This window comes from Sorex araneus, chromosome X (assembly GCF_027595985.1).
Source record: "Sorex araneus isolate mSorAra2 chromosome X, mSorAra2.pri, whole genome shotgun sequence".
In the NCBI taxonomy this organism is placed as follows: domain Eukaryota; kingdom Metazoa; phylum Chordata; class Mammalia; order Eulipotyphla; family Soricidae; genus Sorex; species Sorex araneus.
The window spans coordinates 204583783-204610994 of record NC_073313.1 but is presented as its reverse complement, the minus strand read 5'-3'; the positions used below and the strand labels follow the sequence as shown (position 1 = coordinate 204610994).

At 41.8% G+C, this 27212-nt stretch overlaps 1 protein-coding gene across 1 annotated transcript in view; it reads right to left on the bottom strand.

Moving 5' to 3' along the window:
- Nucleotides 1–27212, bottom strand: part of MYO3B (myosin IIIB) — a 460143-nt gene that overhangs the window by 9373 nt on the left and 423558 nt on the right. The window contains 1 exon segment of the mRNA XM_055121066.1: nucleotides 14046–14052. Coding sequence (XP_054977041.1) covers nucleotides 14046–14052 — 7 coding nt within the window.

Genomic DNA, 27212 nt, shown 5'->3' with positions numbered 1-27212 from the left:
GTGCTTTCTTGTTTTTTTCAAGTAATTTTAAATTTAGGCACTGTGATTTACAGATGTGTCCATAATAGAGTTTCAGAAACACAGTGTTCTAACACCAATCTCACCACCAGTGTTAAATTCTCTCCACTAATTTCCCCAGGTTTCCTTCAAAATCCCAGCCTGTCTCCTTAACAGGAACACTTTAAAGTTTTATTATCGTAGTTTGGGTCTCATGTTTCAGCATTTTTGGGTTTGTAAGTTATCTATAGCTATATCTATAAACTCACCTCTACCACTGATGTGTCCAAGGTCCTTGACCCTTGCCCTGCTACTCCTGACTTCCTCTTCTTACTTCTCCTTCTATTTCTTTTCTTTCTTGTCATTTTCATTTCTATAATCTAGAACCAGTGTTTTCCCCATCTCTGATACCTTAAATTCCTTTTCCATATTATTCTGTATACCACAGTTAAATGAGATCATTCAGTATTTGTCCAAGTGCTTTTCTAATGGAACAAAGCTGAGTGTCACTGATGTATAAATAATCTTAAGCAACCAGAAAAAATATTTGGTAAATAAATCCTTATTTAATAAATGCTAAGGGAATAATTAAACAGTAATATACAAAAGGGCTGGAGCGGTAGCACAGCGGTACGGCAGCCGCCTTTCACTTGGCCGACCCGTGTTAGATTCCTCCGTCCCTCTCCGAGAGCCGGGCAAGCTCCTGAGAGTATCATGCCTGCACAGCAGAGCCTGGAAAGCTACCCGTGGCATATTGGATGTGCCTAAAACTAACAAATAAGTCTCACAATCGAGAGATGTTACTGGTGCCCACTTGAACAAATTGATGAGCAATGGGATGACAGTGACAAATATACCAAAAATATAACTTAAATATAGCTCATATAACAGTTATCTTGGTATTTAAGGTACTCTGCTGGTTGCTGTGGGAAAACTAAAGAGAAATAAGCTAAGTCCCTGACTTCGGAGGCCATGATTTGCAATGAGGGCTATATGGCCTCCTTATGGGTGTAATACCCCCAGGATATTCCAAGAAGGCCACAGGTGAAACTGTATAAATGGGAGACCACACATGAGACTAGCTGTTCAACCAGAAGGACAGGGGTACCACAGGAAAGAAGCAAGATTGGAAAGAGGTCACGGTCAGAGAAGATTTGAGAAGTACTATACTAGAGAACAATTATGTATTGAGGCATGAAATGACTCACGTAACATCCATAAACCAGGACTGCAAAACTCAAATTAGTTTTCTAGACAATCTTAGGTGTTGGGGTTGGAGAGATAGTATAATCAGTAAGGCATTTACCTTGTATGCAGCCAACACCATTCAATTACAAGTACTACACATGCCCCACCATCCCCCTACAAGCACTGCTAGGAATTACCTTGTACACAGAACCAGAAATTACCCCTGAGCACAAGTGGATATGTCTCCAAACAAAGCCAAAAGAGTCTAAATCTTACTTTTCTTTCTATACCTCTTGAGTTTGAATAGCCATAATAAAGTTTAGATGAGGTTTACATATGAAAATCTTAGAAGGAAATGAAATAGCCTATTATTTATTATTTATTTATCTATTTGTTAACTATGGAAGAAGATAAGAAAGTGACAAGGATGAGTTGTTATATTAAAATAAAATATTCTATATGGTAGACAGTAACAAAACAAAGGTGAAGGAAAAGACAACAGACAGGAAAAAATTAAAAATATATACACGCAAGTCAGTCCGTAACGAGGCGAGAGAAAGATGGCAAAATAGTTATATTGAAATTGTGGTGAGTACAGTTACAAAAAGTTATATTGTGTTGAAATACAATTACAAAATGAGATGTTAAAAATGTTCAGTTAGGCGGGGGCTGGAGAAATAGCACAGCGGGTAGGGCATTTGCCTTGCACACGGCCGACCCAGGTTCAATTTCCAGCATCCCATATGGTCACCCAAGCACTGCCAGGAGTAATTCCTGAGTGTATGAGCCAGGAGTAACCCCTGTGCATCGCTGGGTGTGACCCAAAAAGCAAAAAAAAAAAAGTTCAGTTAGGCGGGGGCTGGAGAGATAGCACAGCGGGTAGGGTGTTTGCCTTGCATGCAGCTGACCTGGGTTCGATTCCTAGCATCCCATATGGTCCCCTGAGCACGGCTAGGAGTAATTTATGAGGGCATGAGCCAGGAGTAACCCCTGTGCATTGCTGGGTGTGACCCAAAAAGCAAAAAAAAAAATGTTCAGTTAACCTGGCAACCTGGCTTTGATGAGAACCATCATTACTTGGCTAGAGATGGTGGGAAGAGATGAACAGAAGCACAGAGGATTTGTAAGACAATAAAAATATTCTGCATGATATAATAATAATGGCTATAGAAAATAATATATTTGCCCAAATTGAGCGATAGCAGAGCGGGTAGGGCGTTTGCCTTGCAAGTGGCTGACCGGGGTTCGATTCCTCCATCCCTCTCGGAGAGCCTGGCAAGCTACCAAGAGTATCCTGCCCACATGGCAGAACATGGCAAGCTACCCATGTTGTATTTGATATGCCAAAAACAGTAACAACAAGTCTCACAATGGAGATGTTACTTGTGCCCGCTCTAGCAAATCAATGAACAATGGGACAACAGTGCTACAGTGCTACAGTCCCAACTGATAGAATATATACACTAAGAGTAAAGAGTAATGTGAACTATGTGATCTGGTTCATGATCTGTCGATGTAAGTTCATCACTTCTAACAAATGTCCCATTCTGGTGAAAAATGTCAACAATGGGAAAGCAAGGCTAATGTGGGATTAGAGAGAGAAGGGAATTTTTTTTCTCCCCAAGTTTGTTATGCTGTTCAAAGTGCTCTAAAAATTGTCTGAGAACCAGGGATGAAGCTCAGTGGTAACGAGCATACCTTGCATACATGACACCTGGGTTTGATCCACAGCACCTCACACGAAAATAAATAAATAAAATTAAAATAGTCTTAGTTAGAAAAAAATTAAGTGGATAAGCTGCTTACCTTCCATGCCGACAACCTGGATTCAATCCCCAGCAACCCCAAAAGGTTCCTCAAACTCCCCCCCCCCCTCTCTTGCTCAGGAGTGATCACTAAGCAGAGAGCCAGGAGCAAGCCAGGAGCCCCACTGTGTATGGTCACAAAAACCCCAAACCATCTTTATTTAAGTAAATATATAATAAGTAAACATAAATAAAAAACATCTGATTATCTCTAAAGAAAGAATAAGACAATGACTACTGCCTTTCTATTAATTAGGATAAATCAATAGGTCAAAATGTGGGAGGGGCCCCAGGTCAACAAGTGATTCATAGGTTCTCCTTCTGCCAATCAACTTTATGATAAGTAACAAAAGTGACTTATTCTAAGGTTCTCTTCCAATGAAGTCAATAAAGTGAGAAAAAAAAGATCAGGTATGTGAGGATGCATATAATCATATATTTTTTGTAGCAGGAAAATCTAAAAACACAAATACTTAATTTAAATAACAGGTAAGAGGTTAATCTGGGATATAAATTTAATATTATTTATTTCTATTTATTTTATCATTTTATTATTATTAATATTTCATACCAGGAAGACACCAAAAAAGATAATGTGGGTATGATATTGATAGTTGAGTATTCAAAATTTAGAAAAAGAAGTATAACACAAATAGCTTACAGCACACTTAATAAATGAAGTTTTTCTATATTTTGGGTGTTTATTATGGTTTTTAGATATTAAAATTTAAAATAATAAAAAATCAATGAGGCATGAAATTCTTGCCTCAACAAGACAGAAATTTGTTTTGTTTTTTGGCTACACTTGGCAGTGCTCAGTGCTTACTCTTGGTTCTGTGCTCAGGAATCACTTGTGGCAGTGCTTGGGGGACCATATATTGATTGGATTCAAACTGGGGTTGACTGCATGCAAGGCAGCACCTTAATCTTGTACTGTCTCTTTCCAAACCCTCATCAATAGATGAAAAACTATGTCTAAGAAAGGCTAAATCTGCAAATGATAATGGAAACTTGAACCTCTGTGTCTTGAGTCAGTTTGTTTATGAGAGATATACTACTGCATTATCTGTTTGTTTAGCAAATCTAAGCAAGTCACCTTTGGAGATACACATTAGAACATGAGACATTTACTTCGAAGACAAAGATGTTCATAATCTGTAAGTAGATTATTTTCATCTCTCATGAATGTTTATAAGCTGAGCAAAACTTTCCATTTGATAATATTTAGGATACTACCTCCCTATGCCTCCCTTTAGTACATTTTTGGGGGTTTTGGACCACATTCAGGAGTGCTGGGCTTACTCCTGGCTACCACTAGTGGGACTTGGGGGACTACATGGGGCTCTGGGAATGGAATCACAAGACAAGAGACTTATTGGTGTGTTATCCCTTCAACCCCCATGATTATTCATCTGAAATTCGAATAAAACTGAGTATCCTGCTTTTTTTGTTTTGTTTTGTTTTCTTCCCAAATATTATAGCCCCAATTCAAGCATAATCTTAAGTCACAAAGGAGACTTTGTTTTCTCTAGGTTTCAGAGATGAACATGATTTTATTTTTGGGGGGTAGGGGATAGCTGCACACCTGGCTGTGCTCAGAGCTTACTCCAGGCTCTATGCACAGGGATCACTCCTGGGGGTGCCAGGGAGACTATATGGGGTGCTGGGGGTTGAACCTGGGTTAGACATGTATAAGACAGGCAAGAAGTACCTTACCCACTATACTATCACTATGACCCCCCCAAAATAGCTTTCTTTGTTCCATTTGTCACCTTTTGTTACAGGTATTTGGGTGACAAATGTTTCATCCACTCACACAAAGTGTTTCTCTTTTTATCACCCACTCTAGATGTGCCTGCTCTGAGAAATTTGGGGGCAGGGGCTACAGAGAGAGAATAAGCTTGGCAGGGAGGGCAGGATAGGGACATGCAGCCCAAATTTTGCTCATCCTGGTTTGATGTAGGGCTTCTAGGTTTCCATGGACTAGATAGGCAGTGACCAGGGTTTCTGACAGAAAAGGAGAGAACAGTCTGGGAAAGCATGGTTCTTTGCTGTTCGTGGGCCCTTACCAGGCATAGATACTTCTTTTTGTTTTTTGTTCTTGACCCAGTGGTGTTTGGGGGCTCCTAGCACACTGCTCAGGAGTGGGTCCTGGTTTCCTTAGGGAACCATGCACTACTGGGGATTTGAATCCAGGATGTCTGCATGTGCTCCAGCCCTTTAAGACTGTCCCTCCTGGCCAAGCATGAACATGTCCTGAGGAGTAGGACTGATGACTCAGTTGCCACTTTCGGGACAAGGCAATCCCATGTCACTTGTCAGGTAAAATATTTCCTTGAAGATGACAGTGCTCCATGTTCCGGGGATTTACAGACGACAAGTCCCACATAGGGTTATGAGATATATCCCTGGAGCATTTAAGTATAATTATAATTATGCAATTAGTTTAGAGAGTTCTCTCAATTCTGTGCATAAAGAGAGGTCGAACATTTCTCTAACTCCAGCTCCCGGGGTATTTGGAGATGATAATAGCTCAGCTCTCAATAGACAATCTCTTTCAGCGATGGTTGGCTAGAATGTATGAGATGTGCCAGGGGACACTTAGATGAAAGGGCTTTCAAGAAGATGACCTCTCTTCTCTGGTTCTGTTCTCCTTCCTTTTATAATTTTATTTGTATATAGCAGCCCATCATGCATTTTATCTCTTTCTTTCTTTTAAACTTTCCTTTCCTTCCCATTCTTTTCCTTTTATTGGTTGTTGTTTTGATGATTGGAGGTTGCACATGTTTGGTTTTGTTCCTCACTGGATATTACACTGATTGCAATGCTTGCCTATATTTGTGGTGCTACCTCACATTTGTGGTTGCAGTGCTTGTTGTGGACTGTACACTTTGCTGTGGTACTGGGGGACCCAAAGAGCAGAGCTGCCAGGATCTTCCCTGGTGCATTTGGGGCAGTGCCAGGGATTGAGCACTTGATCTTCCGAGTTCAAAGTGGGCGCTTTGCCCCTGGGCTTCCTTGGGCCTCCACCATGTCTCTTTTTATTTCATCTCATTTGGGGAAGAAAAATAACCAAAGAAATAGCAGAGGTATAGGGAGATGAAGAGATCATATAGCAAGTTAGAGGCAAAGTCTGGCTGACAATTCAGATTTCTTAATGTGCCATATTCTTTATATCAGTTCTTAAAAATGCCAATATATTGTATGACTGAGACCCAGTTAACAGCTTTGTAATGGTCTATTCTCACAGAAATTCAGTTAAAAAAATAATGTGGAGTTCATGCCAGCTTCAGTTAGCTTAATCAGTGGCTGAATAAATAGCAGTACTTCTACATTTAAAAATAATGCCAATACCCAATACCAATACCCAGAGAAACTAGTATAGGGTTTAAGGTGCTAGCCTTGCACACAATCAACCCTGGATCTAATCCTGGAAACAGCAGGAATGACCCCTGAGGACAAAGCCCAGATTAAGCCCTGGAGATATTTTTCCTTATATGGTTCTAATATGTAGTTGGAATTGAAAGAGAAATTACTGTAGTAGATAATATTAAATCTTTCCTTCCAATGAGAGCCACATTCATAAAACCTAAAATAAAAGCGTTTGGCTATTTACCTTAAAAAATTTTAGGGAAGGAAAGAAATCAAGAGGGAAGTTTAAAGAGGCAGGTGAGGGATAACAGAGACAGAGTTCAGGGGCCTTGGTATATGTGGTATATATATATAAAGAAATGTGGCATATGAATATATCTAAGCCACAGAGTCAACAACACTGAAAGCACAAGCTCCAGACTACATCAATCAAACTAAAAATGAGCTTGACAAGGAGGTAAGGTGGGATGGGGGAAGGGTTGCAGGAGAGAACCTGGGGACATTGGTGGAGGGAAGTTGACATTGGTGGTAGAATTTGCTGCTAGAACACTATACTGAAACTCAACTATGAGTGAATTTTTTGTTGTTTTTGTTTTTTGTTTTTTTTTTAATTTTTTTATTGAGTCACCATGTGGAAAGTTACAAAGTTTTCAGGTTTAAATCTCAGTTATACAATGCTCGAGCACCCATCCCTTCACCAGTGCACATATTTCACCACCAAGAATCACAGTATAGCTCCACCCTGCCCCCCCACATCCCTAGCCTCCCACCCCGCCTGTGGAACTGATAAATTTCATTTTACCTTCACCTTACTTTGATTACATTCAATATCTCAACAAAACTCACTGTTATTGTTTGGAGTTTCTCCCCCCTAAAGTTGAACCTGCTGGAAAGGAAGCATTTGATAATTTGTTTTCCATTGCTGAGAATGAAGAGATATGAGGTCGAGTGGCCGCACTAGCAGCCACAGGTTTGGGATTTCTGTATTTTAGTATTTTATTTTTTGGTTTTTGTTTTTTGTAATTTTATTGAATCACTGTGACATAGTTATAAGCTTTCATGTTTATGCTTTTTTAAAAAAAATATTTTATTGAATCACCATGTGGAAAGTTACAAAGTTCTCAGGCTTATGTCTCAGTTATACAATGCTCAAACACCTATTCTTTCACCAGTGCCCATATTCCACCACCAAAAAAAAAAACCCAGTATAACTCCCACTCCCCAACCCCCAACCCCCCACCTCCCCCTGCAGAACTGATAAATTTCACTTCCTTTTCTCTTTACCTTGATTACATTCCATATTTCAACACAAAACTCACTATTGTTGTTGAAGTTTCAACACAGAACTCACTATTCTTGTTGGAGTTTGTCCCCCAATAATATGGCCCTATTGACAAGGAAACATTTGATAATTAGTTTTCCACTGATGAGAAAGAAGAGATATAAAGTCGCGCGGTTTAGGATTTCTGTATTTTAGTAATTAAGTCCAGGGAGATTTAAGTTGGAAATTGCATCATTTCCCTTCCTGGAACAGCATGGAGCAAAAGCTTAGTTCACAGTCTGGAGACATGGCTGCAAGCACTCGCTGGAACTGCAAGTAATATAGCTGGGTCTGAATCCTGGTCGTTCAGCAGCAAAGCGGCTGTGCAAAGGCATGGCCACCCGGGTCGAATCTCAGCAGAGCTCAAGCCGGCACTGGCCCTGGCCTGAGACTGCCCAAGTGTTCCGCTGTTTCAAGTTCAAAACACACTTTTTTTCTCCCGCGCCACCAAGTTCATACCTGTTTAAAAGTTCCATAAAATGGCAGATGCCACACTGCTTTCTCCCGGAGGGAAGAAAAACCAAGGGAGAAGGATATTTCCCTCCTTAGTTGGCATGGGGCAAAAGCTTAGTTCACAATCTGGAGACATGGCTGCAAGCACTCCATGGGACCCCAAGTAATATAGCTGGCTCTGGATTCTGGTCGTTCAGTAGCAAAGCGGCTGTGCAAAGGCATGGCCACCCGGGTCGAATCTCGGTGGAGCTCGAGCAAGCACCAGCCCCGGCCCGAGACTGCCCAAGAGTCCTGCTGTTTCAAGTTCTATTTAAGTATTTTAGTAATTAAGTCCAGAGAAATATCTGCCAGAAATTGCATCATTGCAAACTTGTACTTCTCAGCTATTTTATATTCTACATATGAGTGCAATCTTTCTATGTCTGTCTCATTCTTTCTAACTCATTTCACTCAACATGATACTTTCCATGTTGATCCACTTATATGCAAAGTTCATGACTTCATGTTTTCTGACAGCTACATAGTATTCCATTGTGTAGATGTACCAGAGTTTCTTTAATCAGTCATCTGTTTTGGGGCACTCTGGTTTTTTCCAGATTGTGGCTATTGTAAACAGTGCTGCAATGAACATAGAAATGCAGATGCCATCTCTACTATACCTTTTTGCCTCTCTGGGATATATTCCCAGGAGTGGTATTGCTGGGTCAAATGGAAGCTCAATTTCTAATTTTTGAGAATCGTCCATATTGTTTCCCAAAAGGGCCAAACGAGTCGGCATTCCCACCAGCAGTGAAGGAGAGTCCCTTTCTCCCCACATCCACGCCAACACCAGTTGCTTTTGTTTTTTGGGATGTGGGCCAGTCTCTGTGGTGTAAGATGATATCTCATTGTTGTTTTGATCTGCATCTCCCTGATGATTAGTGATGTTGTTTTCTCTTGTGCCTCTCAGCCATTCGGATTTCTTCTTTGGGAAAGTTTCTGTTCATTTCATCACCCCATTTTTGGATTGGGTTGGCAGTTTTCTTCTTGTGGAGTTCAACCAGTCCATTGTATATCCTTGATATCAACCCTTTATCGGATGGGTACTGTGTAAATATCCTTTCCCATTCTGTAGATTGTCTTTGTACTTTGGTCACTGTTTCTCTTGAGGTGCAGAAGCTTCTTAGTTTGAGATAGTCCCATTTATTTATCTGTTTTCACTTGCTTGGCCAGTGGCATGTCATCTTTTTTTTTCAATCTGGACTTTATTGATCTCATAACATTACATTAAGAATTGAAATGAATCATACATTATTGTGCTCATGTTTCCCCCATACAAAGTTCGAGAACCCATCCCTTCACCAGTGCCCATCCTCTACCACCAGTAAACCCAGCATCTCTCCCACCCTCCCCAGTCCCGTCTCCCCCCCCACCCCACACTGCCATTATGGCAGGGTATTCCCTTTTGTTCTCTCTCTCTGATTAGGTGTTGTGGTTTGCAATAGAGGTGTTGAGTGGCAATTGTGTTCAGTCTCTAGTCTACATTCGGCAAGTGGCGTGTCATCTTTGAAGATACCGTTGGCTTCAATGTCATGGAGGGTTTTTCCAACCTTGTCTTCAATGTACTTTAGGGATTCTGGTCTGATGTTGAGGTCTTTAATCCATTTTGATCTGACTTTTGTACATGGTGATAGGTGGAGGTCTAAGCCCATTTTTCTGCATGTAGCCGTCCAGTTTTGCCAGCACAATTTGTTAAACATGCTTTCCTTGCTCCACTTCACATTTCTTGCTCCCTTATCAAAGATTAGATGATCATATATTTATTTGGGGGTGTGTGTCAGAGTATTCAACCCTGTTCCATTGGTCTGCAGCTCTGCCTTTGTTCCAGTACCATGCTGTTTTAATGACTACCACTTTGTAGTAGAGTTGGAAGTTGGGGAGGTTGATTCCTCCCATTTTCTTTTTCCCAAGAATTGCTTTAGCTATTCGTGGGGGCTTATTGTTCCATATGAATTTCAGGAGCGCTTGCTCTATTTCTTTGAAGAATGACAAGGGTATCCCTATAGGGATTGCATTGAATTTGTACAATGCTTTGGGGGAGAATTGCCATTTTGATAATATTAATTCTTCCAATCCATGAGCAGGGGATGTCTTTCCATTTCCTCATGTCCTCTTTTGTTTCTTGAAGTAGCGTTTTGTAGTTTTCATTATACAAGTCCTTTACCTCCTTAGTTTAGCTGATTCTGAGGTACTTGATTTTTTGAGGCACAATTGTGAACAAGATTGCTTTTATCATGTCGCTTTCTTCTCTCTCATTTTTTGCATATAGGAAAGCCATGGACTTTTGGGTATTGATTTTATAGCCTGCAACTTTACTATATGAGTCTATAGTTTCTAGGAGTTTCTTGGTTGAGGTTTTAGGGTTCTCTAAGTATAGTATCATATCATCAGCGAATAGTGAGAGCTTGATTTCTTCCTTTCCTACCTGAATGCCCTTAATATCATTTTTTTGCCTAATCGCTATTGCAAATACTTCCAGTACTATATTGAACAGAAGTGGAGAGAGTGGGCATCCTTGTCTCATCCCTGTTCTCAGAGGGAAGGCTCTTAGTTTTTCCCCATTGAGGATAATGCGTGCCGTAGGCTTGTGATAAACGGCTTTGACTATATTGAGGAAGGTCCCTTCTATACCCATTTTGGCGAGAGTTTTCATCATAAACGGGTGCTTGATCTTGTCAAATGCTTTCGCTGCATCTATTGATATATGATTTTTATCTTTTCTTTTGTTGATATGATGGATTATGTTGATTGATTTCCGGATGTTAAACCATCCTTGCATCCCCGGGATGAATCCCACTTGGTCGTGGTGTATGATCTTTTTGATGAGTTGTTGAATTCTATTTGCTAATATTTTGTTGAGAATCTTCTAATCTGTGTTCATCAGGGATATTGGCCTGTAGTTTTCTTTTTTTGTGGTGTCTTTGTTTGCTTTTGGTATTAGGGAGATATGAGCCTAATAGAAACTGTTTGGGAGGGTTTCTGTTTCTTTAATTTCCTGGAAAAGCTTGAGAAGAACTGGCAATAGGCCCTCTTTAAATGTTTGGAAGAATTCGCTAGTGAATCTGTCTGGACCTGGGCTTTTGTTTTTGGGAAGGCTTTTTATTACCATTTCAATTTCCTTGATGTTAATAGGACTATTCAGATACTCCAGGTCTTCTTGGTTCAGTCTTGGGAGACTAAAGGAATCCAGGAATTTTTTTTTTCTATAAAAGATTGCATCAAATTTTTATTACATACAAAATCAAAATTATATTCTAGAGATAAAAACTGATACTTTTTACCATATTTAACTGATGATTTTATTTTATTTATTTATTTTTTTATATAATTTTTCTTTTTTTTAAATTTTATTTTATTTTATTTTTTTATTAGTTTATTTTTAATTAGAGAGTCATCATGAGGGTACAGTTACAGATCCATACATCTTTGTGCTCATGTTTCCCTCATACAAAGTTCGATAACCCATCCCTTCACCAGTGCCCATTCTCCACCACCCGTAAACCCAACATCCCTCCCCCCCTCCCCAGTCCCGTCTCCCCCCACCCCACCCTGACACTATGGCAGGGAATTCCCTTTTGTTCTCTCTCTCTGATTAGGTGTTGTGGTTTGCAATAAAGGTGTTGAGTGGCCATTGTGTTCAGTCTCTAGTCTGTATTCAGCCCGCATCACCCTTCCCCCACATGACCTCCAACCACATTTTACTTGGTGGTCCCTTCCCTGAGTTACCCAGAATGAGAGACCAGCCTCCAAGCCATGGAAACAATCTCCTGGTACTTATTTCTACTATTCTTGGGCCTTAGTCTTATAGTCTATTATTCTATATTCCACAGATGAGTGCAATCTTTCTATGTCTGTCTCTCTCTTTCTGACTCATTTCACTTAGCATGATACTTTCCATGTTGATCCACTTATATGCAAACGTCATGACCTCATTTTTTCTAACAGCTGCATAGTATTCCATTGTATAGATGTACCAAAGTTTCTTCAACCAGTCATCTGTTCTAGGGCACTCGGGTTTTTTCCAGATTCTGGCTATTGTAAACAGTGCTGCGGTGAACATATAAGTGCAGATGTCATTTCGACTATACTTTTTGGCTTTTCTGGGATATATTCCCAGCAGTGGTATTGCTGGGTCAAATGGGAGCTCAACCTCTAGTTTTTTGAGAATCGTCCATACTGTTTTCCAAAAGGGCTGAACTAGCCGGCATTCCCACCAGCAATGTAGAAGGGTCCCTTTCTCCCCACATCCTCTCCAACAGCGGTTGCTTTTGTTCTTTTGGATGTGTGCTAGTCTCTGTGGTGTGAGGTGGTATCTCATGGTTGTTTTGATCTGCATCTCTCTGACGATTAGTGATGTAGAGCACTTTTTCATGTGCCTTTTGGCCATTCGTATCTCTTCCTTGGTAAAGTTTCTGTTCATTTCTTCGCCCCATTTTTTGATGGGGTTGGATGTTTTCTTTTTGTAGAGTTCAACCAGTGCTTTATATACCATTGATATTAACCCCTTATCTGATGGGTATTGTGTAAATATCCTTTCCCATTCTGTAGATAGTCTTTGTATTCTGGTCACTGTATCTTTTGCGGTACAGAAGCTTTTTAGTTTAATGTAGTCCCATTTGTTGATTTCTATTTTTACTAGATTGTTTAGTTCCGTGTCATCTTTGAAGATACCTTTATCTTCAATATCGTAGAGGGTTTTGCCGACCTTGTCTTCAATGTACCTTATGGTTTGTGGTCTGATGTTGAGGTATTTAATCCATTTTGATCTGACTTTTGTGCATGGTGTCAGGTCGAGTTCTAAGCCCATTTTTTTGCATGTGGAATCCAGGAATTTATCCATTTCTTCTAGGTTCTCTTGTTTCGTGGCATACAGATTTTCAAAGTAGTCACTGATGCTCTTTTGAATTTCTTTGGTTTCTGTTGTGATGTCCCCCTTTTAATTTCTGATTTGGCTTATAAGGGTTCTCTCTCTCTCTTTCTTTGTGAGTCTTGCTAGTGGTTTATCAATCTTGTTTATTTTCTCGAAGAACCAGCTCTTGGTTTCATTGATCTTTCTGATTGTCTTTTGGGTTTCCATGTCGTTAATTTCTGCTCTAAGTTTTATTATCTCTTTCCTTCTGCCTGGTTTGGGCTCCTTTTGTTGATCCTTTTCTAAGGTCTTGAGCTGTGAAGTCAAGTTATTTATGCGGACCCTTTCTTCCTTCCTGAGATATGCTTGCAGAGCTATAAATTTTCCCCTTAATACAGCTTTAGCTGCGTCCCACAGGTTCTGGTAGCTCGTGTCTTCATTCTCATTTGTTTCCAGGAACCTTTTGATTTCTTCCTTGATTTCCTTCCTGACCCACTCATTGTTCAACATTGAGCTATTTAATTTCCAGGTGTTTGATTTAGTTTTCTGCATCTGTCCATGATTAACTTTTATTCTTCAGTGCATCATGGTCTGAAAAGGTAGCTGGTACAATGTCTATTTTGTTGATTCTGTTGAGGTATGTTGTGTGGCCCAGCACATGGTCTATTCTGGAAAATGTTCCATGTGCACTAGAAAAGAATGTGTATTACTTTTTTTGGGATATGGAGCCTTGTATAGATCTATTAGCCCTCTCTCTTCTATTTCTTCCTTCAAAGCCAGTATTTCCTTGGTGAGTTTTAATCTTCTTGATCTGTCCAGATGTGATAGGGCAGTGTTGAAGTCTCCAACTACTACTGTGTTGCTCACAATGTCATTCTTATGGTCTGTTAGCAGCTGTTGTAGGTATTTAGTTGGTCCCTCATTGGGTGCGTACACGTTTAGGAGTGTGATTTCTTCCTGCTGTATATATCACTTGATTAATAAAAAGTGGCCTTCGCTATCCCTTCTAATCTTTTTCAACCTGAAGTCTATGTTACTATGATACTAGTAAAGCCACCCCAGATTTTTTGAGGGATTTGTTTGCTTGCAGGATTGTTTTCCATCCTTTGACTTTGAGTCTGTGTTTGTTCTGGCTATTCAGATATGTTTCTTGCAGGCAGCAGAATGCTGGGTTCAGTCTCTGAATCCATTTTACCAGTCTGTGTCCCTTAATTGGTGAATTAAGACCATTGACATTGAGAGAGATTATTGTGGCTGCAAGAACTTGCTGGGACCAGAGGTAATGTAGCTGGCTCTGGATCTTGGTCGTTCAGCAGCAAAGCAGCCGTGCAAAAGTATGGCCAGCCAGGTCGAATCTCGGCAGAGTGCGAGCCGGTATCGGCCCAGGCCCGAGACTCTATGAGTGAATTTTTAAACTTTTTGTGCCACACCCAATGATGCTCCTGGCTGCTCCATACCCAGGAATTGCTCTTAGTAATTACTCTTACAGAATTACTCTACTCAGGAATTATTCCTGGTGGAGATTGGGGTACCATATGGTGTGCTAGGGATCAAACCCAGGTGGACTGCATACAAGGCAAGTGTCCTACCCGCTGTACTATCACTCTGGTTCCTTCAGCTATGACTAACCTTATACATCACAGTGCCTTAACAGAAAATGAAAATAGATGTTTTTACAAAAAAAAAAACCTGCAGTTGAGGACCTGAGAAACAATGCAACAAGCTGAGTGCATGCTTTGATCTCCCATACCACACAGTCCCCTGAGCATTGTTGAGAGTGATCTGGCTAAATACTGAGCCAGAGTAGCTGTGAGCACTGCTGGGTGTGGCCCCCAATGAAAAACCGAGAGAGAGAGAAGAGAGAGAGAGAGAGAGAGAGAGAGAGAGAGAGAGAGAGAGAGAGAGAGGGAGAGGGAGAGAAGCCAGAAACAGACCAGTGAGATAGTACAGTGGGTAAGGTGCATATGGACAACCGAGGTTTGATGCCTGGCACACCATACAGAACCCTGAACCCCACCAGGGATGATCCTTGTGTGCAGAGCCAGGAGTAATCCCTGAGCACCTGTGGATGTGATCCCAAAACAGACAAAGCAAAACAAATGCAGGGCACTAGCTCAGGGGGGCTGGAGCATATGCCTTGCACATGGCCCTGTACTGCAGGGTCCCCAAGCACTGTTGGGTGGCTCCTAGCATTGCTGGGGCTGAGCAGTGGTGCATCATCAGTGCCAGTATTAGCGCAAGCCCCTGAGCACTGTTTGAGAAGTTCCTGCTCTCACCTCAACATAAAAAAGACAATGTGTGGAATAACTTCCCAACAAGTGTGTGGGTATATATGTGTATGTGTGCGGGTGCTGGAGAGAACCTGAACCTGGGAATGTTGGAGGATTTGCTGCTAGAACAATTGCGTGCCTGAAACTCAAATATGCACGATTTTTATCATATGCTCTTTGTTATTGACATTAGAAAACATATGATCTAATGATGCCATTCCTACAGGTCTGACTGTTGGAGGGAAAAACTCCAAATAATGATAGTGAGTTTTCTGTCGAAAATTAAATGTAATCAAAGTAAGGAGAGAGTAAAGTGAAAATCATCTGCCACACAGGCAGAGGGGGAGTGGGAGCGGGGTATGCAGGGGATCTTGGTGGTGGAACATGTGCACTGGTGAAGGGATGGGTGTTTGACCATAGTATGACTGAGACTTGATCCTAAAAGCCCTGTAACTGTTCTCACGGTGACTCAATCAAAAAAATAAATAAACTATTAAAAATTATTTTTTGTTCCATGCCTGTTAATGCTTAGGGATTACTCCTGGCTCTGTACACAGGAATTATTGCTGGTGCAACTTGGGGGACCATACAATGTGCTGGGGATCAAACCCAGGTGGACCTCATACAAGGCAACCACTCTACCTGCTGTATTATCATTCTGACCTTGTCAACTATGAGTAATTGTATAAATCAGTGTCTTAAAAAAATGAAAATAAATATTTTAACGAGAAAAAACAAAAGTGCAGTTGAGGGCCTGAGAGATAGTACAATAAGCGGAGTGCATGCTCTTCTAGGATTGTGTGTGTCATTAGTGGGAGTAAGAGTGGAGAAATGACACCTTGGGATTAGATTGATTTTCATAATTTAAATCATGATAAATGAAGCCTAAACTTCCATGCTTCAGCCCTGTTTCTCTGTCAGGGGTGTGAGTGACTGAGCTTGTACTCCTTTGCCTGCTGCCACTGAAAACTGGGGCTAGAACTTAGGTTTTATGATTTAAAATCTCAAGCATTAGGTTATGGCTTTGGTTGTGACCTGTTCTTTCATTAAGCTATTTATTTTGGGGGAGGAAGGGTTCCCATACAGTACTCAAGAGGCCCGGGAGTCCCTCTTGGTGATTCTCTGCTAACCAGGTGAGTGACTCAATGGAGAGCCCAAGGAAACAGTGTTTTGAAGGCCCTGCATTGCAGGGGATTTTCCAGGCCACCAGGTGATTCTCAGGGTCTTCAGGACCTTACTGTATAGTGCTTGGGGGCCCTAAGATTAGACTCTGTGATGCTCAGGAGTCCATTTGGAGTTTGGGATTGAACCAGATTGACCATATATGCGCTGATGCCTTAGCCTCTGTACTTTCTGGCTCCTGTGAGACATTCTTATAAGTTTTATTTTGTTTGTTCTGGGGTGAGGGGCAAGACTTGGGTCATACCTGGAGATGCTCTAGTGCAATTCCTGGCTCTGTGTTCAGGAGTGACACCTGGCAATACTCAGAGAATCGTAAGTGGTGCTGTGGATTTAAACCAGGGTAAGCCGGGTGCACCTTAACCCCTATTCTATCTCTCGTGCCACCAATCTTACAAGGTTTTTACTTCACCAGTTCTAACTTCAGGGGAGAGTATGGAATTCAATGTGCTTTTGTAACACACACACACACACACACACACACACATACACACATGCACACTCACTCGCTCAACCAAAAAAAAAAAACAAAAAAGATTTTCTCCTCTTGGGATGCATGTAATTCAGATCTTCCTTTCTAAGATGAAAGGAAAGCTACAAATTTTCTCAGTTGCCATGTTATGTCATGAACAATCTTCCTCAAAATTGCAAAACAGCTACAAAGAAAACATCCCTGAGTTAAATTAGTGTCTGTGGATGATGGTGCAGTTAAAAAACCGTCTACATGGAACTTTCTACATTTTAGTTGAGGACTGATAATAACTTCCACTGGAAACTTTTCATAGCTCAGGGCCTGGCATAACATTCAATAAATAACAAAGTTTGTTTAGCCACATTTTCGTTAAGGTTGTCCATCTGTATGGCTCACTCTTGAGCTCTTATTGTCAGTTTAGGATGTGGTCCAGACTCTGATAGGAAGATTTTCCTTTTCTGAGTCACCTCTGAAGAACCTGTGATCTATCATGGAGCACAATGAGGCCAGCCTCTTAAAATCCAGCTCAACAGTATTTTTCCCTTAATTACTTGATTTGTATTTGTTTTTTGAATCACATCCGGCAGTGCTTCAATGCCACACCTGGCAGTACTCAGGGGACCATGCAGTGCAGGGGATCAAACTTGGGCCTGCAAAGCATGCACTGAGCCCTTTGAATTCTTTATACAATCCTCTTTTAACATATATATTTAAAAAATACACTTTTTCTTTCAATCAAACCTTATTACCATTGTTTTACAGTAGGATGGACTTTTGTATGACATCACACCTTTATAAATATTCTTGACACAGCCACCATTGAAACTTGACCTCATAATCAAGATGCTTCCTCTACCCATTTCTCCCACCCCCTTTCCCTTTCCCTCTGGTAATCACAGTAACTTCTCAGAGTCTTAGAATTATTTTTGCATTGTTTTGCCAGTTTATTTGCTTGGTTATTTACATTGTTGATGAGTGAAACCATCTGATTATTAGTATTCACTACCTAATTTATTTTGCTTATCATAATCATTTCCAGAGCCATCCATGTTGCTTCAAGAAGGATGATCTCATCTTTCTTAATAGCTAAGTACTACTCCACTGGGTATAAAAACCACAATTTCTCCATCTATTCACTGGTTGTTGTCATTTAGGTTAATTCCATGTTTTGGTTACAATGGACAACATTGCCAAGATCGACCTCTTTCAAACTAGTAATTTCATCTTCTTTGGATGTGAAATTAAGAACTTTTGATTAATTAATTTATTATATTTATTTATTTAGTTTTGCTCATGGACTGGAGAGATAGCACAGCAGTAGGGCAGTTGCCTTTCACGTGGCCAACCCGGGTTCGATTCCTTTGTCCCTCTCTGAGAGCCTGGCAACCTACTGAGAGTATAGCGCTTGCATGGCAGAGCCTGGCAAGCTACCTGTGGCATATTGGATGTGCCCCAAACAGCAACAAATAAGTCTCACAATCAAGAGACGTTACTGGTGCTCACTCAAATAAATCAATGAGCAACAGGATGGCAGTGACAGTGACAGTTTTGCCCACACAACAGGGCCTGGCAAGCTACCCGTGGTGTATTCTGTACGCCAAAAACAGTAACAACAAGTCTCACAATGGAGACATTACTGGTGTCTGCTCAAGCAAATCGATGAGGATGTCAGTGATACAGTGATTTAGTTTTGGGGCTACACCCAACTATGCTCAGGGGATACTCCTGACTCTGCACTCAGGAATCATATGGGATGCCAGAGATTGAACCCCAGTTGGTAAGGCAAGCGCTTTACCCACTGGATTATCTCTTCAGTCCAAGAACTTTTTAAAAAGGTCTGTTTTCCAAAGAGGCAGTACCCATCAACAGTGTGCTAGAATTCTTTTCTCTCTAAATGCTAATATTTATTGGATTCAGTCTTCTTTATGTAGGCCATTCTCACAGGTCTGGGGTGATCTCTTGCAGTTTGGATGTACATTTCCTGATGAGGAGGTGATACTGAGCATTTCTGTGTATGCTGGTAAAGCAACTCGTGTCTTTGGAGAACTGTCTTTGTATCATCCTCCTGATTGGGTTGTTTGCTTTTGCATTGCTGAGTTATCTTCCTTCCTTCCTTCCTTCCTTTTCCTTCCTTCCTTCCTTCCTTCCTTCCTTCCTTCCTTCCTTCCTTCCTTCCTTCCTTCCTTCCTTCCTTCCTTCCTTCCTTCCTTCCTTCCTTCCTTCCTTCCTTCCTTCCTTCCTTCTTTTCTTTCTCATATGCAAGGCAAATTACTGCTGTACTGTACTACTGTACTATCAGTACAGCTGTACTATTGCTCAGGCCCCGAGTTATGTTATTTCTTAATATATTTTGGATAGCAGTAGGGCTGAAGCATGGCTAACAGATAAATGTACAAAATAGACAAAACTAGAGCCAGGCCTGCAGGTGGGAAGGTTAGTGATTCTTGTTATGAGAGCATGTTTCTCCACCCTGGTCACCTGAAAGGCATCCTTCCCCCCAGAAATTCTCATTCAGTTGGTCAGGGGTAGGGCTCTACTATTATCATTTAAACAGCCCCTTTCCCTTCCTGATGACTTTTGTTGGTAACCTGGGCTGGAAAAACTGGGCTGGATTTAACCCCTTCCTAAGAACTGAGCTAGATCTTTCTGTCAATGATTAGTAAGAGGCATTCTGGAAACGGCAGTACCAAAATCAGGCATGGTCAGGAATTTGCTTTTTGATGAAAATTGCATCACAAGGTGTGAGACCAATGCAGGCACTGAGTCTCTGAAAATGAGAAAAATTTCTTCTGTGAGAACAATTTTTTTGTTTGTTTGTTTTGGGACGACACCAGGTTATGGTCAGGGGTTACTCCTGGCTTGTGCTCAGGAATCATTCCTGGAGGTGCTTGGAGGACCATATAGGATGTTGGGGATTGAACCTGGGTTAGCCATGTACAAGGAAAGCACCCTACCTGCTATACTATCTCTACCCTGTGAAAACAGTTTTGTTGACCTTGAAGACAAACCCAGTTTCCCGGGGAACAGTGCTTACTGCTCAGTGTCCTTCCAGAGGTTTCAGTATGAATGAATAACATTGCTCAAAAGCTTGTTGCCTGTGAGAAAACTTTTGTTTTTAAAGAGTGCAACTCAAAAGAAAGATAAAAACTGTTAGGTTAGAAGGAATAAGCTTAGATAGAATCATCTGGTTTTAGCAATGGGCTGTACTCTGATTTTCTTTCTCCTTTACTTCACATAGTACTTAGGAAATTGCATCACATCTCAATTATGCTTCTAGGGGTGTTTTATTCTTTTTTTTTTCTTTTTAAAAAATATTTATTTATTTAGGCTTTTTTTTTTTTTTTGCTTTTTGGGTCACACCTGGCAACGCACAGGGGTTACTCCTGGCTCTGCACTCAGGAATTACCCCTGGCTGTGCTCAGGGGACCATATGGGATACTGGGATTTGAACCCGGGTCGGCCACGTGCAAGGCAAACGCCCTACCCGCTGTGCTATCTCTCCAGCCCCCTATTTAGGCTTTTTTAGGTCACACCTGGCAATGCTCAGGGGTTACTCCTGGCTCTGTGTTCAGGAATCACTCCTGGTGTTGCTCTGGGGACCATATGGGATGCCGGGGAATTGAATCCAGATTGGCCACATACAAGGCAAATGCCCTTTTTTTTTTTTTTTTTTTTTGCTTTTTGGGTCACACCTGGCGATGCACAGGGGTTACTCCTGGCTATGCACTCAGGAATTACCCCTGGCCGTGCTCAGGGGACCATATGGGATGCTGGGATTTGAACCCGGGTCGGCCGCGTGCAAGGCAAATGCCCTACCCGCTGTGCTATTGGTCCAGCCCTCTAGGGATGTTTTCCTGATTATTGGAAGGCTTCACAATAAAATTCAGGATAGAATTTGGGTCTCCCTCATCCAACACTTGTGCTCAGCCCATTGAGCTGTCTCTGGTCCTCGTTCAGCTTTCTGAAATAGGTCAACATGAAAAATCTAAGACCTGGTTATGTGACGCTCAGCAGCTCCATTCTGCTGGGGAGAGGCCATCACTGGAGCTCCTGATGAGATGCAAATACCTGACAGCTGGGAAACAATGGCCTGAGCAGAGCAGATAAAAATGGAAGGAAAGATGGTCTTTGAAAATTGGAATGCAGTTTAAATGCTTGAGGACTTTGGACCCAGATAATGCAGGTTTTACTAAACTGTGAGAGGTCTTTGATTCCTAGTGGCAGAGGGTCCTGGGAGCTTCTTTCCTTGCTCTGCCTTGCTGTCGAACTTGAGGGACTGCCTCCAATCATGCTGTTAACATGCAAAGGGCTGGTCAATGATAGTGAAACCATCACTGGACTTGGGGCTAGAAGGCCTGGCCACAGTTCAAGATTTGGAAGCTTCTGCTATGTGACCTTGGGGGAATGAATTATTGATGTTGGGGAAGGAAGATTTTGGGCCTCATATGACTGTGCTCAGTGCTAACTCCCAGCTCTGTATTCAGGGATCACTCCCGGTGGGCTTCAGAGGCCCATATGGGATGCAGGAAATAGAACCCAGGTCGGCTGCATGCACAGCAAGAACCGTACCCACTGCACTAGCTATCTGCCCTATCGCCCGTATTTCTAAAGGAGGGTGTTGTTTGGATCAGGTGAGTTTCCCACAAAAGAGGGGTGTGTGGCACCTTACATGGTTCTGACTTAGGGACTCTGCACATTTCTCCTGGAGCCATGCTCTGCCAGTGTGGCAGCTCATGTGAGAAATATGCCTGATGGCGCTTTGTAGCACAGAACCAGCATGAAGGTTGCCTGAGGCTCTTCTAGCCCCTTTCACCCCTAAGAGGCTGTGATGATAGAGTCCCTGACACCTTCAGGTTTCATCTGTGTAACAGATATAATGCTGTTCTTCGGGCTGGAGGAATTTAGAGCAGACCAGTGGTGCTGCATCAGATTTTAGCCTTTTGAAGCACTGTCTAGAAATACCACAGTCCTGCATTCTAACATCACTCATTAATTTAAAGAGGAATCTTGGGATAAGGGTGGCCTGATTCCAACCTCTTTCTGTGTCATTTCCTTATGATAGACTATAAGATTTCATGTTAAACTCAGCTTCTCAGCCCTTCCCAGCTGTGAGCAAAAACTGCAAAATACAGGAAAATCTTATATACCTGTACAAACACTCATCCAGGTTGATAAATGTTAAACTATTTTATGTATAGAGAGAGCAGTCATTAGTTCAAATGACTTGGCTTTGTATGAGTTTATACACACAATGAGATAAGATTGGCAGGGTTTTGTGTGTGTATGTGCTTGTGTGTGTATGAGGGTAATTAATCAGAAACAGTAAGGAGTATAAATTATAGATCAAAATGAAATAACAGGTATGATTTTTGTTTATATTAAAACAATGAGATCCCACATAGAAATCAGTCCAATATTACTCCTGGCTGGGGCTCAGGGAGACCATATGGGATGCCGGGAATTGAACCCTGGTTGGCCGGGTGCAAGGCAAACACCCTGTACGCTGTACTGTACTAAAAATCCAGCCTCAGATTAAGAGTTTTAGACTTTCGTTTTTCAGGGTCACATAGACCTACTTAGTTTCTGGATCTTTTTTTCCTACCATCTAACATGGCTAATGAAAGTCTAGTAGGAATATAACACACAGAAAGATGGCTTCTCCTGCCCTCCTCTTTATTGTCAGAGATGGGATGTCTGTCTTGTGAAGATTATAAAGAGCTCTGAACCTCTCCACGGATTCAAGATCTCTCAGCATCAGTTCCTCCCATTTAAGTTCCCCTTTTCTGCATCACCTAATCAGTATACCAACGAGCACATTCAAGCCTACACAACAAAACATTTCAAGCTTAAGCTAAATAAAATACAGCTGTTATTAACGTGGCTACAAGTGGTATCTTCTGTATTACTGAGCTATGCAGGCCTTAACAAGGAAATCCACAATTATCCTCATTTGAACTTCTTTGCAGCAAGTGACCCATAGTAAAAATTCTGACCACTATGTCTGACCAGACCCCAAAGTATTTCCAATATGATCTAATTTTAATATTCCTAACCAACCTATTTTAGGGAATTTGTATCAGCAGTCCTCAGTTCTTAAAACTCCAAGGAAAATCTCTTTCTGGATGAGGGTTTATTTTGATTTAAGTAAAATATTAACTAAGACCTGGTAGCATGTATTTGACAACATAGAGAAAGTTCCAGAAGCAGAAATTCTCCACCAGAGCAACCAGAGCAATCTTGGACTAACACAATGATGCCAGGAAATGTGCCACTAGCTTTGAAAGGGCAGGAGGTCTCGGCTGATTTGGCACCTTCCCACTTCCAGCTCTCACTGCCTCTCACACTGCATGAGATGGGGACCCAGCAGAGAGGGGTTAAATGGGTTGGGGAGCCAGTCCTGCTAGGGGTCATCAGCAATCAAGGACCAGCATTAAAAGGCAGCAGGAGATTAAGGGTCTTTGACAGGCCTGGCTCCCTGTGCCATCTGGATGGATAGAAACGGTCAAAACTGGATTTAGACAATAGCAACGAAAGGACTTTATGAAAACCCTGTCTCAGAGAGTCAGACATGAGTACTGATGTTTCCCAGTGGGTCCTTCCTGTGAGGGACCTACAGTTCCAGTTCGATCCCTAGCCAATATGGACCATTCACTCACTGGTGCTTGGTCTGGGACAAGTCCAGAAAGCTGATATCCAGGTTCTAGGAAAAGGTACTATATTAAGTACATGTGAGGCCTGAGTGTGGTCAGGGATGAGGCCAAATAATATGTTTCACTGTATTCTGCACACTACATTCTAGGCCTAAAAAGAGAAATCCAGACAGTTTCATTTAGGATGCGTCTAAATGAATAACTTAAATAGCAATTTCTGGCATAATTAAAAATTTAAACAAGTCTGGATTCACTTCCTGAGATCAAACTAAGGCGATGTGTACAAACAGGTGACATCCACAGATGGCACAGTACACACAACTGCTCATTGACTTAGCTGACACTATTTGTAGTTTCTTCCCCCCAACCCCATTTTAGACTTTTGGGTCTTCCCTTTCCACCTTGTTATAAATATCTAACTAAAGATTAAAAATTTTTAAAAATAGGGCCAGAGACACAGCACAGTAGGTAGTGAGCTTGTCTTGCATGACGCTGACCTAGGTTTGGTCCCCAGCATCCCATATGGTCCCTGAGCACCATTAGGAGTAATTTCTGAGTGCAGAGCCAGGAGTGACCCTGAGCATTGCCGAGTGTGGCTCCAAGCCCCAAACCATATGAACCAAAATCTCAGCTCCAAGGCCCCCTTTAAAATATATTTTATTTCTTTTGATCATAGACTGTTAGGGAATAAAAATGTCTTATAATGTGATCTTTAAGACATTATTTTAACACTAATTGAGAATAAACTATTCATCTCATTGTAAAAATCATTACTGAATTCACAAGAGGAATTTGAACTTTAGTATATTTTCTAACATTAGTCTTCAGTATACCTGTAATTCCTTCATTTTGTGAAGAGGTGGGCTTTACCTAGTGATGTTCAAGGGGTTCCTGCTGGCTCTGTGCTCAGGCGTTGCTCCTAGCACTGCTTAAGGTGCCTGGTCCAGACTTCTGAGTCATCGCCTCAGCACAGAGATATTTTAAACTAAGGAATAAACCTTATGCGAGAAATAAGGTTTCAGGGGAAATGATAACCAGTGGAAGGAGTGGTTGAGAGAAGAGAGGTCCCAGGGAAAAGTGTGTATAGAGAGGATAGGCTGGAGAAACTCAGCTTAAGCTATCAACCAGAACAACCTCTGTTATGAAGTCTCACCAGTGCCAGTATGAATCAGGTCCTGGCAGTGCCAACAGATTGTCCAATGTGCCAAACCAAAGAGTGGTGAAAGATGATTTTCAAGCTTTTGGAAAGTTATTCCTTTCCAGAGAGCTTTAAGAACACTGGGTACAAGAGCAGGGCTGTAGGTGGTGGTGCTGGGTCTGACTGGCCTGAGAAGGCTCACTGCTCTCACGGCCTCTACCTTCCCCCAGAGCAACCCCTTCTCACCCAGCTCACCTGTGGCAGCTTTCAGTCTTCAAAACAGACTTTGTGTGTCTTGTAAAGCGAGAAGGAAGACATCACGTGCCTGTGTCCTACATGGCTAAGAAGGGGTTGTTGGTTGAAGAATCATAGAACTTAATGGCACCTTGAACTCATTTTACAAACACAGTGCCTTCCTCTCTCAGGCTGTGTCATTAGGTGGAGACAATGGGAAGGAATTCAAGTACCAGTTGTTGCACTGAATCTGGACTCCCTTCTAACAGCTGGCTGCACTGCCAAATGTGAGTTGGTCAGTCCTTTTTTTCCCTGATGGTATCTCTCTTCCTTAATGCTCATTCAATGTTATTAAGGTAATGTTCTGTTCTAGGCTTTGGGGCTTGGCAGTAGAAAAAAATCTCTGCCCATAAGGAGCTCTTTAGCCGATGGGGATACTTATGATAAACAATAAACAAAAATATGTTCTATGTTAGAAAGTGATGAAGATTAGTTTGGAATAGAAACAAATAGCATGGCAGGCCACAATTACTAGCCCACCCTTCCTAAGTGCCGAGCACTGGCACTGCTGGGCTTTATACTGCTCTTCAGAAACTCTCTGAGGCAAATACCTACCAGTGTTGACGACTGCTCCACCAGACAGCATCTGACCAGTCATGTGCTCTTCTCTAAGATTTTTGGGTGTCTGGGGTTTTATCCAAAGTTGGACCAGGTTTAGAAACAAGATGGTGCACTGGTGTCTGAGTTAACTGGTAGAACTATAGCAGGGAGGAGTGGCTTAGTTCAGTTCTCTTATCCTGCTCTGGTGTCAAGATTAGGTCGGATGCTGGCATTTGGGGGGATCTCAGTGCCCAAGAGTCTTGGGTTGAAGACCCTCAGGATGCTAAGGAAAACACATTTTTCTAATCATCAGGTAGGATTCTTGGACCAATGAAGAAATGGGATTCAGATTCTGGTTCATGAAACATGAAATAAAATATGTATATTTGAATGGAGGTCTAAAGAGGAGGAGAAAACCCTATTTCAGCCTGTACATTCTCTACTGAAAAACAAAAATAAGCCCACAAGCACCCCTGCTGAAGCCACAGAGAGGGATCATCTGACAAATTTCCTATGCACGAGAAAAGGTAAGTGGATATTAGTTATGTTATACCTTTGGTTAATATATTCCATATATCAGTATAGAATAACATCACATGAGGCTGACACCCAAGGACAGTAGATACAAGGGCCAAGAGGATTGCCCCATAGCTGGAAGACTGCTTCATGAGCGGAGTAGGGGGTGGGGGGGAGGGAGAAGGCAGATGGAATATAGAAGGGATCACTAAGAAAATGATGGCTGGAGGAACCAGTTGGGATGGGAGATGCATGCCAAAAGTAGATAATGGAACAAACATGATGGCCTCTCTGTGTCTGTGTTGCAAGCCACAATGCCCAAAAGTAGAGAGAAAGTATGGGGAATATTGTCTGCTATGGAGGCAGGGGGAGGGTGGGAAAAGGGGGGTATACCCTGGATATTGGTGGTGGGGAATGTGCACTGGTGGAGGGATGGGTGTTTGATCATTGTGAGATTGTAACCCAAACATGAAAGCTTGTAACTATCTCACAGTGAATCAATAAAATTAAAATATATATTCCATATATCTAGGTATATATTTCTGCATATATATGTAAAAATATCTAGATAAATATATTTGGGTTTTTTTTTGCCACACCCAGTGGTGCTTAGGGGCTATTCCTGCCTCTGTCCTTAGGAGACAATATATGGTGGCAGGCATTTGAACCAGGGTCAGCTCTCTGTGCAAGGCAAGCACCTTATCTTCTGCATTATTTCTCTGGCCCTATACTGCTTCCGTGAGACATACATTTAAATCTTTGAGGCAGAGTGTTTCTTCTTGTTGCCCCTTCGCCCCCTCTTTCTACCTATCCCTCAAGCAATGCTCTGGGGATCCAGAGGCTACTCCATGTGATACTGGGATAGCTGGGCCAGATGTTCAATGTTCAGGTCCAAGGATGCAGTGTTACTCAGACCCTGAAGTTCCAGAGACCACTAGGGCTACCCAGGCAGGGCTCAGAGGCTACCAGAGTTACCTCTGGAGGCACTGAGAGGCTCCAGACTCCAACTAGGATCCTGAGCATGGAAACCATATAGCTCTGACCACTGTGCTAGCTCCCTGGCCCATATAAGCAGTGTTTTTAATCAGTCAAATCTCTACTTCATTAAGATCTAGGTGACGCCTCATCT